The sequence below is a fragment of the Aspergillus bombycis genome (assembly GCF_001792695.1).
Source record: "Aspergillus bombycis strain NRRL26010 chromosome Unknown contig00067, whole genome shotgun sequence".
NCBI classification, from domain to species: Eukaryota; Fungi; Ascomycota; class Eurotiomycetes; order Eurotiales; family Aspergillaceae; genus Aspergillus; species Aspergillus bombycis.
The window spans coordinates 175,885-195,054 of record NW_019170069.1 but is presented as its reverse complement, the minus strand read 5'-3'; the positions used below and the strand labels follow the sequence as shown (position 1 = coordinate 195,054).

At 49.5% G+C, this 19,170-nt stretch overlaps 7 protein-coding genes across 7 annotated transcripts; 2 read left to right on the top strand and 5 right to left on the bottom strand.

The window, feature by feature from the left end:
• Positions 1–12: 12 nt before the first annotated feature.
• ABOM_008569 (cell wall protein) lies at positions 13–1,712 on the bottom strand (the record flags this gene model as incomplete). The annotated part of the gene is made up of 2 exons (XM_022535698.1): positions 13–1,095; positions 1,119–1,712. Coding segments are annotated over 2 exons (1,677 nt in total), but the record flags the coding sequence as incomplete, so codon positions are not given.
• A 3,719-nt stretch (positions 1,713–5,431) lies between these two features.
• ABOM_008568 (serine/threonine/tyrosine protein kinase MPS1) lies at positions 5,432–7,948 on the top strand (the record flags this gene model as incomplete). Its single annotated transcript, XM_022535697.1, has 1 exon — positions 5,432–7,948. The coding sequence occupies one exon, from the start codon at positions 5,432–5,434 to the stop codon at positions 7,946–7,948; it is 2,517 nt and encodes an 838-aa protein (XP_022387338.1).
• Positions 7,949–8,477: 529 nt separating this feature from the next.
• On the bottom strand, positions 8,478–9,282 carry ABOM_008567 (uncharacterized protein; the record flags this gene model as incomplete). The annotated part of the gene is made up of 4 exons (XM_022535696.1): positions 8,478–8,762; positions 8,864–8,956; positions 9,006–9,115; positions 9,231–9,282. 4 exons carry the CDS (start codon positions 9,280–9,282, stop codon positions 8,478–8,480), a joined length of 540 nt encoding a protein of 179 aa, XP_022387351.1.
• Positions 9,283–11,040: 1,758 nt separating this feature from the next.
• On the bottom strand, positions 11,041–12,199 carry ABOM_008566 (rRNA-processing protein NSA2; the record flags this gene model as incomplete). The annotated part of the gene is made up of 7 exons (XM_022535695.1): positions 11,041–11,056; positions 11,119–11,147; positions 11,207–11,290; positions 11,347–11,446; positions 11,501–12,043; positions 12,109–12,119; positions 12,191–12,199. 7 exons carry the CDS (start codon positions 12,197–12,199, stop codon positions 11,041–11,043), a joined length of 792 nt encoding a protein of 263 aa, XP_022387337.1.
• Positions 12,200–12,720: 521 nt separating this feature from the next.
• ABOM_008565 (mitochondrial 54S ribosomal protein bL21m) lies at positions 12,721–13,440 on the top strand (the record flags this gene model as incomplete). Its single annotated transcript, XM_022535694.1, has 1 exon — positions 12,721–13,440. One exon carries the CDS (start codon positions 12,721–12,723, stop codon positions 13,438–13,440), a length of 720 nt encoding a protein of 239 aa, XP_022387332.1.
• Positions 13,441–13,860: 420 nt separating this feature from the next.
• Positions 13,861–15,747, bottom strand: ABOM_008564 (GMC family oxidoreductase; the record flags this gene model as incomplete). Its single annotated transcript, XM_022535693.1, has 1 exon — positions 13,861–15,747. The coding sequence occupies one exon, from the start codon at positions 15,745–15,747 to the stop codon at positions 13,861–13,863; it is 1,887 nt and encodes a 628-aa protein (XP_022387331.1).
• A 1,129-nt stretch (positions 15,748–16,876) lies between these two features.
• ABOM_008563 (VOC family protein) lies at positions 16,877–18,283 on the bottom strand (the record flags this gene model as incomplete). The annotated part of the gene is made up of 1 exon (XM_022535692.1): positions 16,877–18,283. The coding sequence occupies one exon, from the start codon at positions 18,281–18,283 to the stop codon at positions 16,877–16,879; it is 1,407 nt and encodes a 468-aa protein (XP_022387336.1).
• Between the last annotated feature and the right edge of the window lie 887 nt (positions 18,284–19,170).

Sequence of the window (19,170 nt, the reverse complement as noted above, 5' to 3'; positions counted from 1 at the left end):
AGACTCAGAACCGGTAGGGCTGACATCAGTGGGGACAGGGCTGGAAGGATACTCAGTGGTGGCGCTGCCAATGACAGTCTCAGAAGTAATGGTGTCACAGGGAGTGGTGCTAGCCTCATCGCTGGGAGCCGGGCCACTAGGAGTAGGGATAACAGAGCCGGAGGTGACACCAGAAGTAACACCGGTAGTGGCAGAGCCAGCGGGGACGGAGGGAACGTTGCTTCCAGTGGCACCGGCACTGGTAGGGATAGCAGTGGGCACAAGAGGAGTCGAGGCAGCGGGAGTAGAGGCAACAGGCGTAGAAGCGGGAATGCTGGGAACAACGGAGCCGGAAGTAGGGGGGCGGATGTGGGCGCCAGACCCAGTGTCGCAGCCAGAGAGCCACTGGATGAGGATGAGGATAATCTGAGTATCAATCTCAATACCAGCAGCACCACCGCAGACGGCAGCGAGCTGAGCACGAGCGTCGATGGAAATGGAGACGAGGCTCTCGCCAGAGATGAGAACAGAGATCACACCACGGAGGTTGGTGCCGATAAGGGTGTCAACAGTTCCGGTGAGGAAGGAGGTGATATCAGTGAGAAGACCACCGCTCACATCAACAGCGACATCAGCAGAAACAGCAAAGGTAAGCCAGAACAGAACAACAGACTTAAGTTCGGCACCAAGACGGCAGCTGGAGCCAGAGAGCCAGATAGCCAAAGCGGTACGGACTTCAACGCTGAGATCAGCAGCGAGGCCACCCTTAGCACACGCCTTGAGAGCGGTCAGGATCTCAACCTCAAGGTTAGCAGCAATGTCGGCCTCGAGGAAGGCAGAGAGGGAAGCTTGAGCACTGGCAACCAGAATTCCAGACTCTTCAATGAGGCTGCCAATAGCAGCACCAGCGGAGATAGTCGCCAAACCACCAGAGGGAACAGAGCCAATCGAGACGACTCCGGTTTCGATCTTGCCCTCCAACCAAGCCAGAACAGAAACCTTCAACGAATGGCTCAAGGTGCACTCTGAGCCAGAGAGCCAAACCTTCAGGGCAGCCTTGACGTCCGCGGCCAGATCGGCAACAAGACCACCGCCGGCACAGAGACCAAGACCAGCCTGATGTCGACATCGAGACCAACACCAAGGTGTCCAGAGAGGAAGGTAGACAGCGAAGACTGAGCCGAAGCGCTGAGCACAACTTCGGCAGCAAGATCGGTTGCGGCGAAGATACCGTCAAGGGTCACATACAGATCACCCTTAGCGGCGATGTCGGCACAAGTGGGGATGAACAATGATAGTCCAGCACAGACATCCACGGACAAGGTGGCAGAGGCTCCGCCCTGGGCCCAGGCCACGAGGGCTGCCTTCAAGGAGGCATCGAACTCAGCATGAGCCTTGAGCCATGCCACCAACTCTGCACGTGCATCGGCATGAATAGTACCAGCAGTGCATCCCAAAGCACCACCTTGGAGGGCCGCGGCTGCCTGAGCGCTGATTCCCTCGAGGATGGTTACCGTGGTGTGACCACTGCTGTCACCGAAGAGGAGGCTGATCAAGTCGGCCAAGCCCTTGGTGACATCCTCAATCCCCTCTCCAACACCCTCACCAATAACGACAATACCCTTGCCAATACCTTCCAGAAGGGGGCCAAGAGTACGGCTTTCGATATCGGTGGGGTAAGCAGCAACGGAGCTCGCCAGACCGGCGAGCAACAGAAGGTTGTTAGCACGCATTATGCTAGAATAGCAACGAATGTGTAATGCAAGTCTAGGAAGACGTCGGCGAATGACTTCTTGAAGGAAAGCAGAAAAGATAAGAGAAAAGACTGGCTGTTAGCAACCAAAGTTTGTTAACGATAGACTGGTAAAAAGAAAGAACAATATCAAACAAAAAGAAAATGAAAGGCAGGCCCCGACTGAAGAGACCAAGTGAAGCGATTGACGAAGGCTTGATGTTCAGAGAGAGGTGATCTTCGCTGGGGTTTATATACCCCTGAGGCGTCTGCTTCCATGGTTACTACTACCTTGTGCGATGGAGACCACACCCCAGCCCGGTTTTCCCTCACTGGAAGTTAGCACACGGCCCCTGGGAGAGTGGGAGTAACTGGAGTATCCGTGATCGAGCCGGATCTTCAAGGCCAAGTTAGCCGGGTGGATCCCTAACTGCCAGTGGGAAAGCAAATGACACTGAGCTAACGTTTAATGTGGAAACCTTCGAAACACACCAAGTAGGACGAGAATACTATTTCAGGCAACGGGGTTCGCTAACTTGAAATCCGAACCATGCGGGTCGCCAGACTGGATCACAGGCTATCCTTCGGCAGCTTACCCAGCATTCTCCAGAGCCCGGCAGTCTGTGGGATAGTATTCATCACAGACCAAGGGCCCTTTCAATCAATTCCTCAGCCTAGGCTGTTCTAAAAATGAACTAGTACGATGAAGCCATTGATTCAAAGCATATTAGCGCCAAAGCATGGGAGGAGAAGACTACTCCGTAGGAGTCGACGGAAGTCGGAGAAAAGAATAGAAATCAAAAAGAAAGAAAGAAAAAAAAATTGGTGGATTCAGGTGGAGTTCATGCACTAGAAGGAAGCGTTGGAGAAGGGTAAAAAGTTGAAAAAAAAATACTATTGTGCCGTAGATAGTAACTTACTCCAGGGGTTGGTTAGCAAGCAGTGTCAACAGAAAACAGATTACTGCGGCTTTGCTGTTGACATTGACCAATAATGAAAGATCGCCCACTCTCCTTTTGGCAAGGAAAGCGATAATCGTAGAACCGGTCCACCCCCGAGTCGACCCATGGATGATCACCACGACCGGTGTTTTGCCCTCGGATTGTTGCTCTATAAGCTTTTTATTGACTCGAGGCACCGTAAGACGTGAGGTTCGTCAAGTCCTAGTCAAGATACATTGGCGATTGAATACGCAGAAGGCCATGGAGGCAGGAATACGTCATGGTCAATGCAGCGTTAGAGTGCTTCAATGATTTTAATGTGTTGCATAAAGCTTAAACACCGCCTGCTGAAAGGGGGAGTTCGGATGAAAATCACTGAAAGGATTTTCCTACCGAGTGTACAGAGTACATACATACTCTCGGAGTACACACATGCAAATAAAAAGCAGACATGATCTTATCAACCTATCGAGTTATCGCGAGTGTTAGCCAATACGACATCGATCAATTATAGTTAGCGACGGTTTTCTCCAGGGAAGGAATGAACACTGTCATTAGAAAAGAAAATCAAAAATAAAAACAGAAAAAAAAAAAAAAAAGACTGGGGTTTAGTGGGCACTGTGAAACCTAGGTTAGTTCCTTTCGAAAGGGTTCCCCGTACAGAGTCACGTAAGAAGAAAGAACCCCGTCTCCTTAGGGTCATGGGTGTAGCTGAAAATTGTGGTATGGACTTACCAGTTCGGGCACTAGTCAGGGACCAAAGACGGTGGTGCAGTAGACTAAGAGTCTTGGCTTGCTTCACCCTCCCAGCATTGGTCGACGTCGAGACCTCAAAAACAGGAATTCTCCGTACTCGTGGTTGAGAGTCGAAGGAAACCGATAGTGTGGAAGAGACTCACAATCGTCGAGGATAAAGGAGACCTGCAGCGGTCCAGGCCATATTCACCGTCATAGTCCACAATAGTTGAATGCTAGTCCTCCCGATAGCCTGCCCTTGGAGATCATTACCCAAGTAAGGGCGTTCCTGGATCCATGCGTCCATGTGCTCTTGTGGCCTTGGTTCCTGAGGCCCCACCCCCTCTGAGTGGCCTGAGCTGCCCCGTTTGGCCGCCTTAACCGATGGGAACCAGACTCAGATCGCGCTCAGTGACGAATCCGCGCGATCAAGCCTAATCGAGAAAGTTGACCTCAGTGTTTGTTCGACTCTGTAACAAAAGTGGAGGACTCACGGGGGGTTCGCAGTTTCATCACCTGCAGCTCGGACTGGATCCCTCTCGTTCTCCCTCTATTCTAAGAAACTCTGAAAACTTTAACACCCGTATCTCGGCATATTAACTGAGTTCGGTCATAGAGGTTCTTCAAGGTTGTAACCTTATCAGCTAAAGTTACCGTCATGGAGGGAATTCCTTGGATGCGAGGAGAAGAGGATCGGAAAAGATCCTTGGATGCCGACTAGTCAAGTTCATTCTAGCTTTTGGAAGCAGGTGACTCTCAGGTGATCTATTGTCAGGTGCAGGTCTACTACTCAGATTGTATTCTACACATACAAACCCAACACATTGAAAACAGTACACTCCATATGTACAGAGTAATGTGCCTGAAAACGGTGGTATCCAGCTTTGATTGATGCTATTAGTATATGTAATCTGTGCGCACCCTTGCATCGATGCATAGAACATGCATGGTGCAGCAGAGAAATTCGGCCATTCTCCGAGCCCATGGAAATGCCGACATTTGGTCGATGTCGGGATACTACGCTGCATTATCTTGGGGGGTCTCAAATTAGTTACCAAATTGCGAGCGATTAACTTAATAACTCCTGCAATGATACAGACTCGATAGCCACCACATATTCATTGGACCTATCACTTCAGTTGCTCCCGAAGGAAAGCCGAGTCTTGCCGTAAGTATGTCCACTTGCCTGAGGGTAAAGTAACCATCGTATGATTGTTTAATTAGACATATGCATGAACATTACTCATAATAGCTACAGTAACGAGTAGTTATAACTATGTAGCAAGGGTAGTTAGGTAATTGACTTGCAGCTAACTAGTTAGTTAACTAACTATTAACTAAGAAACCGGCCATGCGTTGGGCTGTCAGCACTACTGCTTCACCCTCGGCGTGTTAGCTCCATGCTAAACCTCCTGTGTGTAGCGAACATATTAGGTAGAGATATCCATGTTCGTTGAGAATACATCCGAGAAGGTTTTAGGGTGAGTTTCAGATGAAATTTAATCTAAATAGGGTTGTTTTGACGTTTGACTCCCGAAACTTAGAAAGGCGAGTGAATTGATGGTAGGACCATACTCAACCTATACATAGTGGCGAAATTTAAGTACTTTATTGGAGGAAGGTGTAACTTGGCGTGACATATAAACCATGCCCCAGTTCCATTATCTACAATACATTATGTGTGACACTATGGAAGCGGCTCAGTGGCTCTTGAGGTAGCAAAACGCCCGGTCAAGGAGTAGATGATGATGTATCTACATGATGTAGAAGATACATACATGTATGTGGATGGAGTCCGCACTCAAGTGGCAACTGCATGCTTTGTTGTCATCCCACCATTGCCGTGGCAACATCCTATCACGTGATAGAACACCCGCTCCCCAGCCTCCCGTAACGTTGTTTCTTCCAGTACGTTGATCTCCGACCGGTATACACAACAAGTAAAAGTCGACAACCTGGCGGCCAGTGCCTACTTGTATTTCTTGGGCAGCGGGACCGACGCATTGGCGGACGCGTCCATGTGGCCTCGCTTTGAATCGCTATGATGGCTTCCACTAACTCCCTCTCCACAGCATATACGGGTAGTCTCCATCGACAGCCGTCATCCCGACAAATGTCCCGCGCCTCGGTCTCTCGCACCGGCTCCAGGCGCACGTCACCGGAATTGCAGAATTCGGCCGCACTTAGAAGCAATGAACTATCAATGTCCAAGCGTTACTCTGCCGGCGATAGCTCCGATGACGAGGTTCCAGAACCCAAATTCAGTGCTTCCGTCAAAGCCTTGCTTGATGAAGATGGGTTAGACCTATCTCCTCGCCTACACCAAAATGGCCAAAGCGATCGTTATCAGAGTGATCGCGTAGCTTCAGCATCGACGAGCCAAGAGAGGCGCTCCCGCGGTACAGCATCTCCCAACGACCGGTCGACTGGGAGCCCGGCGCCTCGGGTCGTTCGCATTGGACCCGGCTTGACCAGCAGCGCAAGGTTTCGAAGAGAAGGATCGCATGTTTCAGGCGGTGAGGATGCCGACTCTGAAGCGAGGGGAAGTTCGCATGATTTTGTTACGCCAGCTCCAAGGCATCGCAGTGTTCGCATCACTGGGTCACGTAGTAGCACGCGATCCCCCGCGTCTATATCGCCCTCCCAAAGGCGATCAGCTGATAGGAGCTCTGTTGAAGAACATGATAGCGCAAGTCGCCTCGAAGATGGAAGGAGAGTAAAATATGAAGATGATTACGCACCACGTCTGGGCACCGCCTCGGTATTGCGGAGTCGGAATGGAGAGGATCTGGGCATTCATAGTTCGCTTCGTGTGAAAAGGGTAGGAAGACTTACAGGAACATTTTTGAATGGCCCAGCGAGAAGAGGCGTGCTCCGGCGGCAAAGCGAGGAAAACAATGATCCAGACAATTACAACGAGACAAACCCTGATGGAAACTATGAGAATGATGACTATCATTACAAAAGCACGACAAAATCATCATCACCCAAAGTATCCTGGGCAACAGACCCCAACCCGCCACACAGGTCGGGGGGATATCGATCGTATGAAGCTGCTGGTACTTCAGCGACTGAGGGTCCCTTTTCGAGGTCCTCTTCACCGAAGTCTTACGGGTCATACTCGAAATCGACACCTGGCTCATCATCAGAGGCGTCATCGTCCAAACCTCCAAGCGCGAAGGATCAACCTGTTTTCAAGGTTCCCCCTCCGCCCACACTACCTGCAGCTCGCGATCAAGAGAACGAGCCTCCGCCGACCTTCAAACGGGTGAAACAACAGGGCTTTAACTTGCTTGACAAACCAGAAAAGCTCTCAATGACTCATGGGGACGAAAAGAAAGAAAGCATAGAAACGCCAGCTGGAAATTCGCCCAGAAAGATCCTATCGACTCGAAGCAATAATACCCCACATAGACCGGCCCCTCCCCCCCCAAAGATGTCCGTACTTGAGACTGCTACAGCAACAGGAGGTGCGGCTACCGCGTCCTCGTCCCGCAAGAAGCGCAATCAAGTATCGGTTAATCACAAACCCTTCACACGATTAGACTGCATTGGCCGAGGCGGAAGCTCGCGCGTGTACCGAGTAATGGCTGAGAACTACAAGATTTTTGCCCTAAAACGGGTGAACTTGGAGGATGTTGATCCCGTAACATTGGCTGGCTACAAGGGAGAGATTGACCTACTCAAGAAATTGGAAAACCTGGACCGTGTCGTACGCTTGTTTGACTGGGAGTTGAACTCCGACAAACATACTCTCAGTGTTCTAATGGAAATTGGAGAGTCTGACCTAGAGAAGATACTCACGTACCGACTAAACGCCGAGGATGCTGTTTTCGATATCAACTTTACTCGGTATTACTGGAAGGAGATGCTTGAGTGTGTTCAAGCAGTCCATAACTACAACATTGTACATTCGGACTTGAAGCCCGCAAACTTCCTTCTTGTACAAGGGAGGCTGAAACTGATCGACTTTGGAATCGCGAACGCCATTCAGGACAATACGGTCAACGTACACCGTGAGCAGCAAGTCGGTACACCAAACTATATGTCACCAGAAGCTTTGGTTGATTCGAACGCATCGCTCGGATTGCCGGCAAGCGTTGGAAAGGTGATGAAGCTCGGTAAGCCCAGCGACGTCTGGAGCTTGGGTTGTATTCTCTATAAGATGGTGTATGGGCAGCCTCCTTTTGCGAAGATCGCCAAATACTATGAACGCATCTTGGCTATCCCCAATCCAAATGTCAAGATTGATTTCCCCGCCTTTGGTGTTGGCGGAGCGCTGATACCCCCGGGACTGATCCGAACGTTGAAGGGGTGCTTGCAACGTGATCAGACATTACGACCAACCGTGGATCAACTCCTGGCTCAGAGGGACCCATTCTTGTACCCCGAGGCGCAACTTGAAGGAGCTGTTCCCGTCACCCAGGAAATGCTCAACAGGATTCTGGTGAACGTAGTGAATCACTGCAAGGTGCGCGGCATCCCCAAGGAGGAAGAACTCGCGGCTTGGCCTGCTGGATTTTTTGCAAAGATCAAAGCAGCATTGGAAGAGAACGCATGATGACACTTGACTCGACTAATTTCTTTTGTTTATGTTGGCCCTCGAATATTTCTTGTTTGATATCCTGAATGATCCGACGATCCGGCGTTCATGCCTGCCTATTGGACTGGTTCCGCCCAGCGTGGAGTATTTCCTTTGTTTTGCACTTCTTGGATCTATAATATTACCTTTTGGGTACACGGACTTGGTGTTTTGAGGACACGTTTGGGCATTGTATATGGATCTTTTGTCACTGATGGATGCATTGGAAGCTGTAAATTCAGCGTGGGTTGGGAGTTTGAGTATACTTGGAATATAATAGCATTCATTTAAACATAGCCTTGCGTCTTACCTCGAAGAGCTTGTTCGTGTGGGTAATAAGTGACCTACCTACATAACAGATCTCTTGTGTGGCTTCATTTGTCTTTCGTATATATCTGTCTATAATTGAAATGTTTCGCTGTGAATCCTGTCCGCTCGGTGATACAGGAAGTCGAATACAGCAGAAAGCTCGACCCAGCTTTCCATTAGGTTAGGCCTACAAAGTCCCTCACTCATGGGAAGGGGCGAGCACGTTTAGGGGCTGTTGCGCAGGAGAAAGCCACCCGTACTGCAGCTTCTGGAAAAAACCCTCGGGGTCGTACTTGGCCGCAGCCTCCTGCATCCTCCTGATGTTCTCGGCCCCATAGCTGCCCAGAACCCGTTGAGATGCCGTGGCAAAGCCCATACACTTGAAGTTCAGTAAAAGTCCCTTTTCTTTGGCCAGAGAGTGCACCGTTTCGGACATTGTATCCACTGCCTGTTGCGCGGCGGCGTCATCGTCGTCGCTACCCTCCTGGGCCCGGTTATTTACCAGTTAGGTCCCAAGCCCCAGGAACATCCTCTTCAGAATAGTCGTAGGCCCTCACCTCCGAGGAGGAAACCGCCTAGTCCGACCTGCTGGTCTCGACCTCCAATAGCTGACAGCTTCTGCTCCTCCAGCCAGGCATACACGTCGCCCCCAGGTATTTCCCGACCCAAGTCGAGCGACTCCCTCCGGTGTCAGCTCCTTAGACTGAAGCTAGCGGATATCAAGAACGATAGTAGTCTCTTCTGCACTACTAAAGCCAGCATTGAGGTTGTGGCCGGTTGTGTGAATAGCAAACTTGGATCCTGTCTGCTTGACAATCGCCAGTGCTTCGGTGAGCTCTTGTACATTTGCTCAGATACATATAACCCGCAGCTGGGGTCCAGCACGTCTGAGACTAAGGGCGTGTAACAGCTTCTTGGTACTTCGACTCAACTTCTGGGGTCACCGCCTTACTGGGGAAGACCGTCCTCAACTGATTAATCGCAGCCTCCGAGCTGGGAGCCATGATGAGTAGTCAATTTGATCTGCCCCCTTTGAGTTGAGAGAGAGAGAGTGAATTGGAGTAGGTTTGTTCAAGAGCGGGGTCATGTACTGAAATTTGTACATGGCGTACGGAGTGCAGTTAGCCCTAATTGATTGAGCCTTGCTGGCGGGGGGGTGATCAAATTGATTGTGTTGTAACGGCGCGCCATGATTAGAGGCTGGTCAGCACTGGCAATCCTAGCTTCATCTGGTATTCAGCCGTCAGATTGTAGTCCGGTAGTACCGGCCTTTCATTGCTCTTACTTACTACTTGTTACTTATAAACCCCATTGCACTGCCCCGCGATACAACCACAACCAAGTAGCCTCATTCATGCTAGTATAAGCACGCTCAACTCAAAGTATTGGCTCTTGGTAGCCATGTCCCTCTTGAGTGGGAGAATACAGGCGGTGATATATCTGCCAAAGTGCCCTATATGTCGGTGACGTAAAGGAATATATACATCAAAAACTAAACTACAGAAAGATATCAGGCAGTATAAGCAAGTCAACTTGTGTCCCTGTATAAACTAAAGCCCTAACCTTTGCCCCCAGAGCTCGACATAACCAGTTTGTAATGAATATTTAGATAGATAGATATATGCCATGTTTAATGCCCACCCAGGGAGCAACAAAACTCTCACCAAGTAATTGCTAGTATCTTAGACTGATTCTAGTCAACCCGACCTGGAAGAAACCCGAAGACACGCTACTAGACCCGATTAGGGAAAGTGTAGGGGATTGGTGCTGGTTTAATATAACCAGGGGTCAACGGGGGAGGGTGTCCGGCCTGTGGGTGCGGTTGCTAGCGGGAAGGCTGGCTGGATGGCCAATGCGCTATGAGGAGCAGTGTAGGGGTTGAGGTATAGTAGTAGTAGATAGTTGGTGCCATGGTTCGGCTCGTAGGCGGAGGATGGACGATCGAGGACGTGCAGTCAAATTGGGCAATAAGTACAATATAAGGCAGGATATACTTGACAGGCTTGGACATTACTGTGTTAGCTCGTAATGTTTTCAATACTCATAGCCCCTAAATGACGCATCAGGGTAGTCAACCGGTATCAAGATAGGCAGCGTGCTTGCTTACTCGATGCTATTCGTCCTATACCAACGGAAAACACTGCAAAGAACTATTGATTATTGTCCAATAATCATGTGGTTGCCTTAGGCTAACCCTTTGCGTGCCTACACAAACCAACGTTGGTGTTCATCTCGCCTTTCCGAGTATATATTCGACAGTGATTCGTATATGTGTATGGGCAAAAGCAATTGTATGTTAGTTGCCAAGATAATTGTTTCTAGATGTATCCATGGCCCTATAGCCACTTAAGTCAGTAGTACTCGACTAGAAGGTTGTCCATTTGACATATATGATGGACAGAGAAGGAATCTACGCATCTGAACCTCCTTGTAGGCTTCATGACCCGCCCAGCGGTGGTCTAGTTCTCTACATGGATCCGCCACGCTGCCTGTCACAGTAGAAAGGCTGGCTGTACGTGAACTGACCACCTAGAGAATATGCCTACGAAGAGATACTGCAGCGAATGATTTTCCAATACAATTGCAATCGGATATGGATCAACACGATACTTTTGATAAATGACACATTGCGCGCCTCGAACGCCGCCGGCGAGTAAGGGAAGAACGGAAAGCCAAAGACAAAAATTCTATGACATCATATGGTATCGAAGATGAAGAATGTAAGTGGTGGGGCTGATTCATGAACGTCGACCGTAGAATGATTAAACGAGGAGAACACTGTGGACCGAACGTTAGCAATCCGAGTAGTCAACGGGGCAGACAAGTCTGAGGGAACATACGCGTTGACGCATCCGTCGTTTTCAGGGTTCTAGATAGAAGATTAGCATATCGGATGGCTCCTTTCAAACAAGTTCTAGGCATATTTACGTTACTGATCTGTGCGTATTTACCCCAAACAACGCGTCCACTGGTTGTTACCAGGCCTAGTTCCGAAACGTTCACTTCGACAATCTATCTTATGGTCAGCAAGCATTTTCACCGGAAGGGGGGACAGCAGCAGAACATACCGTTCCCTTGGTCAAAACACCCAGAGAAGTATACAGTGGGTTCTGGGGGTTCTTCTTAACCGAAATAATGGGTAGTTGAACAGTGACTCCCAGCTCGGGGCTAAGGAGGAACAACTATCAGTAACAATTCCTTGAGAAGGAGGGAAGGACATACTGTGTGACGTTGGCCTTCTTGTAACGCAAACCCATGGGTCTGATGAAACGTTCACGCTTGGGGTTAACTCGGGTGAAGTCATTGCCGACGAAGGTGGGCTTCGTGATCATTCTCTTCCAGGACTTCTTATGCGTCTTCTTTCCGGTGTTGACAACCTTGAACATCTCCTCCTCACTGATACCCTTGACCTTAGGCAGAGGCACTGCGAACTTGGCGGCCTGCTCCTTACGCTTATCCTTGATAGCGCTAGAAAGTGCCTTGGCATTGGTGGCCTGGGAACGGTCGAGCAGATACTGGGGCAAAGGCGTCTTGGATGGCTCGTCGGGCGCGGAAGACTTGACATTCTTCTCCTCCTGCGCCTTGATGCGCTTCCTCATCTGGATCTTCTCGGCATGGCGCTTCTGCTGGTACAGCTTGGCCCTCAGACCACGCAAATTCTGGGCATCCTTGGACTGCTGATGGACTTCACGGGCTTGGCGCTTGCGGACTCGCTCGTCGTGGTCAAGACGCTTTCCGTGCTGCTTTTGCCAGCGCTCGATATACCTGGGAGTGGTCAGTATATCATGTTGGGGTAACGGGGAACAGTTGACTGAGGCAGGAGGACGAACTCGTTCTGAGGCTGTAGTTGGAGAGAATTTGTTAGTTACCAGTATCCATTATCAAAGTCTTCCAGAGCGGCTCCTGAGTGACTCGGGACATTTTAATGGGCGGCCGAGCGATCTGGCCATATCTGGGAGGTTAGAAACGTACCATGATTAATAGAAACCAACGGGTTGAGATGATCCGATATTATCAACTCAGTTGGCGGAGATGTAGAAAAAGTTCGATGCACGGATAGAGTGGCTTGGTATCGATAAATCACGTGATATACAGACCAGCATAGACTTCACTCTTCCAAACAAGAGAACTTCCTATACAGCAAACCCAGTTGAATACAAACATCTGATTGGATTTTCTTAGAAAATCAGCTCTCGATCCTATTTCTTATTCTGCAATTTCAGAACCCATCTATCAGTGTCAATTGCCATCGAAAACGTTGGCACCAGCCACATCACGTGCCTAACCACATCGGGATCCACTGGAATTTCTCGCGGCCTCAAGTTCGGACTGATACAAGAACTGTCCACCACGTCCATTGCGACATTAGTCTTGTCTTTTCCAATCCGGAAAAACAAGTGCAGGATTACAAGGAGGCCATCAATTCTGCAACAACCACAAAAATGTTTTCCCGAACGGTGCTCGCAAGAGCCTTCGCACTGCCATTCGAGCAGTCCGCCCGGCCTCTCAACACCACCTTCGGGGCCTGTCTGCGTCAAGCATCAACGACGACCACGACCTCGCAATCACACCTTGAGCAGCCCTCAGAACCACTAAGCGCAACCCCCCGCGCTCAGACCAGCACACCTAGCCAACAACCACCCACCTCCACACCGTCGAATACCATCCCAACCCCCAAACTCCCCGTGGCTCCGACCTTCACCTCCCCGTTAAAAGTGACCCAATCCCTTCTCGAGAAGCTGCCGTACCTGACGAGCCAAAAGCCGTACTACATCACTGCTCATCTTCACGACAGCCCCTACCTTCTCACTGAGGGTGATCACCTCCGTCTCCCTTTCTTGATGCCCAAGGTGAAGACCGGGGATGTCATTCGTTTCAATCGGGCATCTGTTCTGGGATCTCGCGAGTTTACGCTCAAGGGGGCACCATACATCGATGAGCGGCTATTTGAGTGCCGAGTACGTGTTATGGGAGTTGATTCGGAGCCATTGAGGGTGAAGGAGAAGACGAAGCGCAGACAGCGACATGTGAGACAGGTGCGTAGCAAGCATCGGTATACCTTGCTGAGGGTGATGGATGTCAAAGTGAAGACTGCGGATGAGTTACTGCAGGAGGGTGCCGTTGTTGTTGAGGATGGGCAGGAGGTGGAAGTCAAGGCATAGGTGGGTTCTCCATTCGACGGATACTCGATATGAATAATGGAGGATGGGGAGAGTAGAGAAAACATTTGCGTTGTGGAGTTCAGCACTTCAGGCTACGGCTGGATGGATCACGATGATCTTTTGGTCTTGTTTGATTATCTGTTTATTGGGCATTGAGGCAACATGTACAGATAGATTTTTTGCACATTGGGTAGTGCATTGTATTGTATTCTATATTGCAATTTGAATGTTTAACTCGAGCCGAGAAGTGTTGTTGTGATAGAAGCCATTCAACAGTAAGTGGTTTGCCATATATTTTTAGTACTTGTCGCTCCACATTATGAACCAAGGACATCAATTAATCATTACTAGGTCTGGAAATAACATAATAATATACAACCGAACGCCATATGTGCAGTCCAAAATTCAAAAGGCATAACGTTACTGCGTGCTCAAGATGTCGTCTGCAATCTTCTCTGCAAGAGCGTACACCACCGACTGAGGGTGTCCTGGTGGTAGGAAAGGAAAGCTACTTGCATCGACGACACGCAGACCCTGTACGCCGTATACTCGCGCATTACTATCCAGAACGGCCATCAGGTCCTCCTTCTGGCCCATCTTACAGGTGCTCGAAGCATGGTAGACTGTCGTTGAAGTACGGCTGATGAACTCGCGGATTTGCTCGTCGGTCGTGACATTAGTCCCTGGGTAGTGCTCTACCGGATCGGCAACTCCTAATTCAGCGAGCTTCTCCCATACCTGGCGACCGCGTTTGAACCCCTGGATAGCTAGCTCCATGTCCGTGGGATTAACCAACCACTGGGGATCCACGACGGGCAGGGTGTTCATATCTGGTCCTGCCAGGGAGACCGTCCCACGAGATTGCGGAGCAACGATAGCTGTGGCGATTGTGCCGTAGTTATAACCATCCGCGGGATCGGCGGTCTCGCGGTTGCTGCCGTCGCCAAGATAAGCAGCGACGGTAAGCCATTCGAGCTCAGGCCAGTCGTTTGGAATAGCAGAGAGGGCTTGGGTTGACTGATTTGATAGCTGGGAGCGATACGGCTCTGGGAGCTTCTCCCAACCATAGTAGCTGGATGAGAAAATTGAGAGCGGACCCGAGGCATTCTGGAGGTATTGCTGCGTGAATTGTTCTACGAGTGTTTTGTTGCTGAATGCAGAGGCGGTTTGGACATCCACACGGTGCGAAGACCCAAACATTACGTGGTCTTGCATGTTCTTGCCGACGCCTGGTAAGTTGCTAATGCAAGGGATCCTTAGTTCGGAGAATTCATCGCATGGACCGATCCCAGAGACCATTAATAGCTGAGGAGATTGAAGCGCTCCTGCAGACAGGATCACTTCTTTGCGAGCAGTCAACGTGAAGTTGACTGGTCTGGTGCCAAACGTCCCACCTGTTGAGACCTGAACACCGGTAGCGACATTGTTCGAATCAAAGACAATCTTTTGTCCCAAGGTGTTTTTATACACCATCAAATCCGCGCCGTCATTGAGGGCGGCTTGCAGGAAGCTGGACTCGGACGACGAACGGTGTGCATTCTTCGGGTCAATTGTTGATGTTGCATACGCAGATCCCAATAGTTTGCCACTATTGAACCCATCAATTTGGTCCATGCCGAGGCCAACAAACGCTTTGCGCGCATAAGTGCCAAATTGATCGACTTCATTGCTGAACGATATCTCAAGAGGTCCCCCAGAAGGGCTGAAAGCCTCTGTGGCCTGGGTGTTGGACAAATCGGTATAGGCAGCTTGATCGGGAGGCGTATAGTGACCAGACTTCTTGAAGAAGGGGAGCATGTTGGCAAAGGTATAGCTCTGGTCACCTACCTCATCTGCCCATTTCTGCATGCTGTCTGATGTAGGCCGTTGATACAGCATGTAGTTCCTGGCCGAGCTGCCCCCGAGGGTCTTCCCACGCGGATAGTGATGGGCGCGATTGCTTGTCCCCGGCTGTGGCTCAGTGGTAATGCCCCAGTCGACAAGCGGCTGGTAGTTGTCTGGGGACCACCCTGTGAAGTAGGTACAGTATGTCGGGATGACAGAAAGATTGCCATTGTCGACTTCATAGAAACCGCCGGCCTCCACGACAGCAACGCTCTGGTTAGATCCACGTTGGGCCAGGCGACTAGCAATAGTCAGACCAGCTGTTCCACCTCCCACGACCACATAGTCGAAGGTCGCGTCGGCTCCAGGGACACCGAAGGAACTCCCCAAGAGAGGCCCCGGTTTCTCATAACTGTAGAGGTTGACCTGAGGGCCGAGTTGTGCATATGCCGTGGCTACAAAGCCCACGAGGAATAAACGCATTGTGATGAAATGAGGATATTATGTTCGCACAAAGAGACCAAAGACTTGCCCGATGATCGAGAATACCTAACGGACGTGGGAGCGGAATGCTCCGTAGATATACTCTCAGATTTGGATAATCCCGGACAAGCCCCAGTCGTCCGATTTTGGGGCCCAAGCATACGACATCCTATATAAACTTTGAACCATGGAATCCAAGACAGAGCATTCATGCAAGGGCCCGTTCTAATCTGACGGGAACAGCTACTTGAAGAATCTTAAGACTATAAATGGCATATGTTAGTTAACACAGTCATGCTGACGGTATATATATAGTTATCAACAAACAGTAGAGCTTTTACAATGTCAGACTGACACGGCCGTCTGTCAGTCAAATTTCATATCCAAAGGATATATATTTTTTTCGAGAGAGAGAGAGAGAGAGAGAGAGAACCAAGGTGGCAGTGTTCTGTCAACCAACATCGAGGGAACGTCGGATCGTAAGATACAATAATTGAAAATATAAAGCCATATAGCTCGATAGTTTATGCAAGGCTGAATTGGTAGCAGTTGGGTAAGTGCGCGTGGTGAGTGAGGATTCATGGCGGAGGCGAATAAATTTGAGGCTTGACGGATCACATCGGGAAGGATTTAGGGCTTGTCCGCAGTTGCGGTGAGAGCGCAAAGAGACCCATAGAACGAACTATAGACAATGAACGGCTGAACCCTTGTTCATGAATGTGGAATTAGTCCAAAGTTTCGTCGTCTATAATCTTTTTCTCGACCAGGTTTTGTGGACCTCATAGTGTCGAACTTTGTTGTTGTGTGGTGACACCACTTGGAACCGCTGGCACATTCTCCTTTGTTCCGAACGCCCTTCCTTCCAAGTGATTAATCTCCGCCCTGATCCTCGATGGAGGCCATTCTCGACTCGTTGAAGGAAAGCACGCTTCATCAAGTGACCATGAATCTGGCCCGTTCGGTGGCGTTCATCCGTCGATAGTTTTCGACCGGAGAATTTGTGATCACATCAATTAATGATCTACCACTGCTTATCGCTGAGAAGTTGAGGGAGCGACGCTATTACTAGTATCGTCTTTACATTGGAATAATATTAATCTAAGTCTAGTGACCACATCCTGAAGTACTCTTACTCTAGAATCGCATCCAACCCCAATTGCTTCCGACAGTTCTCCAAGCTGCTCTGTTGTATTTGTGCATAGAGATGGAACTCATCCATTATAGACGTCCCCAACATGCGTTGAAATCCATCCAAATCCGCTTCAGCTTCCATGACCAGCTGTTTCGATTGGGACGTGTTTCCTAAATTCGAATTGAAGATACCTCCGGCGGACAAGGGTAAAAAGTCCTCATATGTGACGGGCTCATACTCGATGATATTATTCTTTAGGAGCTGTTTCAAGGTCATATTCCCCCCTTGCAGGTCGAGTTGCGGGGGTTCTTGACTGTGTGGCGTTAAATGGTAAGAAAAGTACGCCAGCTGCTGAGAATGTAACTGAGCCATGTCGTCCGGGAACCCCTTGAAATGTTTTACCAGGAGGCTTTCATATTCAGAAGCACTGACACCTCTCTCAGTAGACTCAATATTGACCCGTGACAATATTGTGTCGTAAAGCTGGCGGCCCTTCCGTGTCAAAGCGTATCCACGCTGCTCAACCTCCCCAAACCGAGCAGTATGTGACCCTTTCAAATAAGCATCATGGGTATCTCGGAAGTAAACAGTTTCCTCCAATGCTTTGAAGCTTGTCTGACGGAGCAAGATCGGACACTGTCGTCGCGGGGGACCTTCAATGCGTTCCTTTGCCGGCATGCCATGGTCCTGCATCAGTTTCTGCACTAGATCGATATCGATCGTCCGAGGCGTAAGATGGTTAATATGACAACTGGGAAAGGAAACAACATCCGCAATCAGCGGGTGCTCGGCTTTTAGAATCTGATATTCCTCCATCGTCACAGTGGCCTTGGAATGCCACCGGAATGTCTCTAGTCCTTCCACGATAAACTCTCTGCACTCCGTCGGACTAAGCCGGCCTTGCTTTTCAGCCAGCTCAATGAGAGCGGCTAAGCGGTCTGTAAAAATATTCCTCTGGCGTAGAGCTCTTTGCGCCAGCTCCCGGGTCTTCTCCGTCAGCAACTCCATACGTAGAACCGTCGTGAACACTCGAAACGGGTGTTTGGATAACGCTGCCTTTGTCCACGGACGAAATGCAGTAGCATGCATTGGGAATCCGGCAGCGCTCAGGTCGTAGTATCCCACAGGAAACATGCCCATGATTGCAAACATACGTCGAATCGTAGAGAGTTCGTCTGCGGTACCTAGTCGGATGGCCCCATGTCTTTCGACCCGGTTCCGCGACGGCAAGATCTCGTCCGGATCAATCACCGCGGTTCCTTGTTTCTGACTGGTGTTGATGGCTTCGGCATCTGCCTTCCAGACGAGATCTACAAGATCGCCGTAAAGGGGGACCTCGCTCTTATACATTTCCGAAAGTGCATGGCAGAATTGGGCCCTGAGGGCGTCTTGGTCCCATCCCATTGTAGGTTATTAGTTCGATAACGCAAGCTATAGTCAAACTAAGAGAAAGATATAGTCATATATATTGACGTTAGGTAGGATACAACAAGTGGTTAAGTAGTGATGGTATAGTATCACCAGATACGATCAACGCCTTATAAATCCGCCTACTCCGCACTGCTTGCCGGTTTGATAAGGAGCAGTCTATCATCCGATAAGCTTACCATTTACACCATCCACGGCGTCATTCAACGCCTATAGTCGTGCTGTCCCGCCCTGTCCGTCGGAACTCGGATATCGTCCGCCACCATCTTCCACGCTTATTCTCGGGACCAAACGGCCTGTTAGGTAATGTGCGAGATTTAGACTACATCTATACGAATTCCATTCGAAGGATCTGACCCCGGAAGCGGGGGATGTGGGGAAAGAGTCGTGTATCGGGAAACCCTACCCAAGTCGGATCTTGATCTCTGCCTCGGTGTGAATTCACCTTCCTGATTAGGTGGTTTATAGACAGAATCTGACGCTCTTCAGGAAGGTTGTTACTGAATTCATGAGAGTAGTCGGGTTGGCAATCAGTGATCGGTTATCGATCTATAAATACCCCGACGGATAAGATAGGAGAGGTCCAACTGTCTTCTTATCAGTTGTATGAAGGAGATAATGCCGATATGTAAAGATATGCACATGTGGCACTTCTTATATACTATGTCTTCAGTTTGAATTATGGAAATTCATTTTGGGATTATTATGTGCTCTTTATTGGCGCTCTTAATGTTTCTTGATTCATAACAAACGCCTACACAGGCTGTAGCTATGATGCTCCGGGTCAACCTAGATGTCATACTACAAGATCAACGAAGTCTGTTGTTATTTGGTTCCTCCAGGTAATATTTAGTTGTTAAACT